Here is a 7769-nt window from a genome sequence, read left to right as displayed (position 1 = left end):
TTTTTCTTTCAAGTTTTTTTATCTGCCTCCTAGTTCTTGTCTGATGAACTGCTTTTCTCCGACCATAATAAAAAGCAGTCTGATGGCATTTGGTAGGAATTACTTTTCTTCAAGATACTGTTGCCATCACTTGGAGGAACTCTATGTTCCACTGCTGAGAATGAGTCATAGTGTGTGATGGTAAAATGTAACCCTTGGGACAATACCAGAAACCTCTCTAATGCATTTTTATTTAATTTAATGTAAGTTCTACAGGGCCAAAAATAATTTTGGGGGTTTTGTCCTTGAAGTGCTAAGTGTGTTATGCCAGTTTGGCCTGTTATTTTGGAAATAATAAAAGGATTTCAGGATAAAAGGAGAAATGGCATAAAGGATCCAGGAGGGAATCTGCTAAACTATTTGTAAAATCTTAGTAGTTAAAGCAGTGTTTGCTGACATCATGTGAGTGAAACAAGCTCAATAACATTGAGAGAATAAGAAAAATTAATGACTGGAAAAGGGTTGTGAACAATGAGTAAATATGATTAACCAGTAATATTAAGCACTATCTATGACACAGTTCATGTGAAGACCCATTTAAATTGATGAGACTGCCTGATAAAGAGCAAAACTCAGCACTGTATTGTCACAGTTTTTGCTACAATTTCTTATGCAAATTTAGCCAATGAGAGATCACCTCTTCAGCTCCACTCTATTTACCTTTGTTTTAAGTAATTATCAGTGCAGCTTTCTCAGTAATATTGCAAAGGTGAGTTAGGGGGACATTGTATATTAGATGACTGGAGTAATTCCATAGTTCCTGTATTGGTCTGGAAAATAAAAAGTACACTGTGAGAGGATGAATGCTTTTTCATGTTGAGCGTCCTCCTCCTCTATTTTGTAGTAGCCCCACATTCAGATCGAAAATCAAGACACACAAGCCATCAGTGACTAGGAATGGACCGGAGACTTTATAAACACTCTATAGAGAGCTAAAACTCCAAGTGCCTGGAGGGAATAAAATAACAAGCACATACAAGCTGCAGGCAGGCATGCTGGTGAAAATGGGACAGTGACGCACTGCAGTAACAGAAAGTTGTGCATAATGTGTTGTTCCCCAAAAAAACTTCTATGCATTATTAGAAATTAGAGGAGCACAGGGTTTTCTGTGCTGGTAGTATCAGGCTTATGATGTAGTGCTAGTGAATTATTTATATCAGCAACCATAAAACCATCTGTGGAGCTGGTGTGATATATGTGACATATATTTTTGGGGTATAGGGAACGGACAAAACCTAGCACAGGAAACACAAAAACTAAGGTCAAGTTTTCTGTGCTCAGAGAGTTTGGCTATGTGTTATTTTGATACTATCCTCTTTACCTCATTTTCAGGGTTTTTTGTGCGCACAAAATCCTAGAAACATTTCACTAAAGTAAATATAATCTCAACTTCTCCCAGAGATATCAAACCTCTTTACGAAGCAGTATCTTTCCTAACAAGAGCGCATTGCAGTGACATTGCTAACAAAAATACAAGATGAAGGTAAGGAATTATATGAACCTGTGAGCACCGGTAGTAAATACACTGTTACACTAACAAGTGAGATTTCTCTGTGACTTGTTTCTGACCTCTCAATTGCAAATGGCATGATATGTGCTAATGATAAATCTATGAATATGTAACAACAACAAAATGGAAACATCAGTAATTTCATAAAACCTTTACCATTTTAGACTATCACCTCTGGACAAGAGAATCACAAGGTTCTGGTATCCTTCTTCAAACATCTGAAGTCCTTTAGATCCAAGTACTTCTTTTTATCATTTTGACTTAACCATATGTTATTGTTTGTTTCCAGAGGGAGGATTCCCTTAATTTTTGTTTAAGATTAAATTGCCCACCTTTGAGGAATTATTGGTATGCTTTTGATGAAAAAAGCATGAATTGGGTTAGCAAATTAAGTCACTTGCCATGGTGGCAACTGTCTGAGATAGATAACCATAAATTAAGGCTGAATGTTTTGGAATCTAGATGAACTTCATAATCCAAAGTTCTGCTGTGTGATAAAAATCCTGTACTGCGTTCAATTTTGGACAGTTTGGAACATTCAAGCCTGACTCGAGCTGTATCCATCAGTTGACAGCAGTATCAGTCATGTTTGGCCAGCCCTGTCTAGGCATGTCAGTCACTGAGTCTGCAGTTTTGTCCTTCCACCAACAGCAGGGTTGGAGAGCTTCTTGTTTAGTTGACTTCTTGGTGTTACACTTGGGGGCAGGGTTCTGTATTAGTTAATACACTAATTTTAGACATTCACAGTGCATATTTCCTGATATCTGCTATAATGTTAAATGTAAAAAGTTGTCAGAAATACTTATGCTGAATCTTCATTTGAATATGTGTACCCTGACTGCAATTTGTGATGTTTCTGTATTCAACAAATTTATTTTTAAGGGTGGTCAGTTAAAAGCACTTTTGTAATCCACAAGACAGCTCATTCAGAGCCTTGTGTAAAATGGTATGTGACCATTATTTTCTCATTCTAAGAAGCTGTGTACCCTTACAATAACTTTACCAAATCAACCACTTAAGAGTATGTTTTAAGGATATTTTCAGTTTAATTATCACTGTTGAAAGACATATCTCCATCAGGTTTGTGCATAAAAGGCAAAGAAAACATAATTGTTGACTGATTCATGTTTTATGTAGGTACTTCGAGTATTCAAGCTAATAGTATTCAGGTTAGTTGTCCTTCTGAAAAGGCCAAGAGGTAAAATCCTTAAAACTTGCTTAGGAAGCCCAAGGCAGAATGGCTTCTTTTCCATGAATCAGGGTTCTGCTATCAAACGAGGAAGTGAGATTTCATAAATAGTAGCTTCCCAACTTGCAATTATGCTTGTTCTTTTACGCTTCCTACTCCTCTTACTCTTCCTGCTTCTTGAATGTATGTTTTCTTTAAAAGCCTCAGCTAGGTTATTAATCTGGACAGCAATCCAGTGCTTCCCTTGGTTAGTAGACATGAAAAGATGTATTTTCTTTTGAGAGCTATATTGTTCTGCAGTTGTGTGCATTTCATTCCCATTGTGTGGTTCTTCACCAAGTAAAAACAGAGCTCTTCTATCCCTGAGGACAAAGAACAAAGTGTTGTCGAGGGGAGGAATATCTACAAAATCGTAAATCTTTCTCCTTCTTCTGTTTATTCTTCATGCCATTCAAGCCCATTTAGAGAATGACCAATTAACTCCAGACTCATGGCAGATTATAATGGGACAGACTCCTCCTATCTAAGATGACAGAGCCAAATTTCCAAATATTTTCTAGCTGAATGCAGCGTTTGGTTTTCTTTGCACCTTAATTCATAGTTCCCAAACTGATATTCCAGTTACCACACAAATCAACATTTTCTCTAATTAATGCACTGAAAACCAGCTGTAAAATATAGGGAAAATGTGTACCAAATCAATTTCATTGTGCATCCGGTTCTTTATTATTGTGAGTAAAACTGTTTAAAGATACTTGTCCTTCAATAATTAATCTGCTAGCTGTACATTGCACATCACTGTATACTGAAATATACAGGAAGCAGGAGTTTTACAGATTGCTTTTATATGGCAAAAACATGCTGCAAAAGTAATAATTTGTAAAATAACTCTAATCAGTGAAGAAAACACACTTTTGGCTATGATATTGTATCCACTAAGTAAAAAACCTATACAAACTGGGAGGGGGAACAGGCAGAGATTCCAGAATTAAATGTTAGGTCTGAATTATTTAACAATACTAGAGTGTTGTAATTAACATCCTTACTGTATGTACTTCATTGCATTTTATGTCTTATCAGTTCTTCATGTGTAAAATTTAGATGAACTAAAAGCAATTACCCCCAAAAATTGCTTTTATATTGACAAGTTTTAAGTTTGAAAGTAGATTTCGTTAATCATTTTACTTTGATATCCCATGCTGATGTCTGAATTGCATAAAAATTCTATTTGGTGTTAAGTGGCAGGTCTGCAAAGAAACGGTATATTTAAACCTAATTATACATTGCTAGGATCAAGCAGCTTGTGTTCTTACATAAATAACATATATACAAAAAGTGAGTTAAAAAAACCCACCATGCCACATTCAGACAAGTTCTAAAAGGTTTGGTTGTTATAGCAAAACTTTGCAACATCTTTTGTGATACTTCTGTTTATTTTCTCAGAAAACTTTGTTTTCGCAGTCTGAGGTGGGAGTTTTGCCTCAGGAAGATCAATGGAGGCAAGATATATCTGTATCATCTACTCTTGTAACACTTGCTGTTATCAACAGGAGTCAGTGAAATGCACTGCACACTCGATGGTGGTTTGTTTCCTTTTCTGATGCCCCTCTTAGCCTCATTAAAGTTGTGAGATCCTGTAGTCTGGAAGTAGGGAAGAATCTGGACTGTCCCAGAGAGAACATGCAATACCATTGATAGTGCTGGGCCACGTTTCTTACCCAATGAAGAACAACATTAAAATTAGATTTTTTTTTATCAGTCACAAATTAGTCAAGCAGGAGGAACAGAATGATTCTAAAACAGATAAACATTTACCACTCAATTATCTGAAGAAATTAGCAGTGATAAAATGGAAATACTGTAAAGGGAACACAAAATTACTTAGCTGGACTCTGAAAAACAAGTGAGTAGTCTTTAAATTTGCCTAGATGTTTCTCTGGATTTTTGAGCTCTGGCTTTTTTTAGGAAAAAGAATAATGTAAATGCCAAAGAGTTGGACAAAACGTAAGCTTTGTATTCTATCCATGAGAATCAGACGATGTGTGTCATGCTAGTTTTTACAGTCATAGTCTACAGTCTTCCACTGATTAAAATCAAATTTGACAGTAACACAATATAGAGGTTTAACTGACAGCACACACAGCACATTTGCTAGTCATAATGCCACAGTTTAATGACTGATGCATGTGGGAAGCTAATTCAGATTTTTGTTCTTGAATGGGATAAATAAGCATCCAGTTAATACCAATCATGAATTCAAGCCATGTGACAAAATTGATGCTACATACTCTGTTTATGTTTTGCATATTCTGCAAATTGAGCTGCAGGAAGAGAGCCAGTTTGTACACACATCCGGAGAGAAAGTTCATCCTGCTTTCTGACACATCTAACAATGGCAGCTGAATGTATCCAGCTTGTTGCTGTTGTGTCCACAAACTAATTACCCTTTCTCTGTTAAATAGCCTAAGAATTACAAATTGTATGCCTGTTTTGTGAAAAAGCACAGGTTGAACAAGCAGACGTAGTATAAATAAAATATTTATATAAAAATAGTCTCTTAGAAAATATACTCTCTTATCCTATGGTTGATTTTTCCAAAAGATGGAAATTTGTCTGGATTTTCTTGTTTTTAGGCATATTCCAAACAGGATTTTCTTAATGCTTTTTTCTTTAATTGAAGAAAAAAAGGGTAAGGATTTGTAACCCCTACCGCTTGACTTTCGTTCCAGACAACTAGCAGCAAACAGGAAAAAACCAAAACCAAACCAAAACAAAACAAAAAAAGACCCCAAAAAACAACAATGTGTGTTTGTGTATATACATATATATAAAGATGCCAGCTTTTGTACTTAAACATCTAGTACTGTCGAACATATCCTGCAAGTCCAACTAATAGAAATATCCTAGTTAAGAATAATATATACAGCTCCAGTTTTTCCTTGCTGTTTCTACAAAATTATTCCACAAATAAAGCCAGAGATCTACTTTAATTGCAGAATAGTTCAAAAAATGTTGGTAGAGTTCTTTTTAATTAAATAAATTAATATTAGTTTTATCTGAATAAATCGTTAAATATTGCTATTATTATGCCCAAGTGTCCCAAATCCCTGTGCTAAAATCTGCAGCCCCCACACACACAAAATAGGCAGATTAAGCAGTGTCTAAAGAAAACTTCAACAGTTCTACTTGCTGTAGCAAATTGTATGAAGTGGAAAGATGGGCAAGACCAGCAGAAGCTTTTCACAAGTGTAGAAGCCTAAATCTGTCATCCACACATTCACATGGGCAATTCACGATGGGGCACTGTCCATCCCATCCTGTGCAAAGCCCTTTTTTTTAGGATTTCTCCCTACCCCTCCCTGCTTCTTACACACTGAAGTTTTTTACCATCTTTTTTCCAAACCAAGAGTTAGTTGCCACGCTCAGAGATTTTCCTCTGACTGGTGTCTCTTCACAAGGCAGTCAACACTTCTTGCTTTAGAGGTGCAGGTTAACTGACATGATCTTTGTCTTTCTGGTTTGTGTGTCAGGTGGCTTGGGGTAGGGTTTGTTTGTTTTTGTTTCTTGGATGACTTTCATAAGAGTCTGAAACGTGTATCCACATAAGCAATGAAACATGAGAAGAAAAGAGAGGGCTCCATTCATCAACATTTCTTCTGGGAGAGCAGGTCTTTCCTACAGCCTTGTGTAGGTATGTTGAGTGCATGTGCAAATGGATGCATGGCCAGGGGCATGTCAGCCTGCCCAGCCACATACTTACTTACAGGTATACACTTCTGTTCTTTCACTGCATGTGTTGCATTTAACATAGCAGCACCAATGAAATTTGCAGTTGCACTGCCACACTCTTGAGTATTGGTGTGTATTGTAGCCTCGACCACAGCACATCAGATCGCAGCCATTGGACTGTTGGGCTGTCTTGTTGCACATCCTTCCCTGTGTTCCCACACTGCCAGTGACAGGGTCTTCTTCACAATAATTGGGAGATTTTTCTATGTACACTAAATCTGTATCCATGGGTTTGCGATAGGAAAGTGGCTTCTTTATTTTGAGGAAGGTTGGACGCTTGTTACGACTTGCCCTCACTGGTTCGACTTGAACGGCTTCATTGTATTTGTCCTTAAGGATGTAGCCCAGCTCCCGGAATTTAGGCAGAGTTGTCCAGCATGTTTTAGTGGTACAGGATCCTGAGACCCCATGGCACTTGCACTCTAACTTCATGTTTTCTTCCAGAATCTGTATTTGGAAGAACAAATAATGATGCATTAATTAAAGCTAGACTTTTCAAAATAACAGGGTTATTTGATGCATATTGAATGACAGTCATGGATGGGTTTGCTCTCCAGCATGAGTTGCCACCAGACACAGGCCAGACACAGGCCAGGTTCCCACCAAAGCTGTGGGTTTCTCGTGCCTGGTGACTCTGTTGCTCACCACTGTTAACTGAGTCCTGCCTGCAAAGCTGATGCCCCTTTTGCACATTGAGTTAAGCAGGGAAAATAACTTTGCCTAATTTCACAGCCCATGGACCAAAGGCAAAATGGGAACCTCCTTAACCATAGCTTTTCTTCACTTTCTTCTGGAGTATGATCGTACAGTGCTTCAGATTTCTTCTGCTGCAATTTTTAGCATATGGCAGTGAAATTAAGAACAGGCAGAAAATCACACCTTTACATGAAATGCCACATGCAGGATGCCTTGAAAGTTCAACAATAGGTACTAGAACTTGATTTTTGTCAACAGAGATTCAAAATTAAACTGCATTTCAGTTCTTGCACCAAAAATTACATAAGCTTCTGCAAGATGTGAACAAGCCAATAAACTCTATCGATGCTTATCCTCCTGTTGGTCTCACATTAATCAACAGTGTAGGGCTGGTGACCGTTTATTCATACAGGCATCATCTGTTCTAAATGTTGCAAGTTACTGCTCCAATGTGGAAATCTAAGTATTATTTTGATATACCATAAGCTTAAGTTGTTTGCACTTTCTGGAGGATTTGAAGTATTTTATCTCCTCTCACGTGGGTAA

General features: G+C 37.3%; 1 protein-coding gene across 1 annotated transcript in view; it reads right to left on the bottom strand.

Moving 5' to 3' along the window:
* Window positions 1–2488: 2488 nt before the first annotated feature.
* WNT7A (Wnt family member 7A) overlaps window positions 2489–7769 on the bottom strand; it is a 40634-nt gene continuing 35353 nt past the window's right edge. Inside the window, exon 4 of the mRNA XM_064454291.1 lies at window positions 2489–6974. Coding sequence (XP_064310361.1) covers window positions 6495–6974 — 480 coding nt within the window. The 3' untranslated portion in view covers window positions 2489–6494. The remainder of the gene's footprint in view (window positions 6975–7769) is intronic.

This window comes from Phalacrocorax carbo, chromosome 6, assembly GCF_963921805.1.
Source record: "Phalacrocorax carbo chromosome 6, bPhaCar2.1, whole genome shotgun sequence".
Lineage (NCBI taxonomy): Eukaryota > Metazoa > Chordata > Aves > Suliformes > Phalacrocoracidae > Phalacrocorax > Phalacrocorax carbo.
This window is presented reverse-complemented; position numbering and strand designations above follow the sequence as displayed.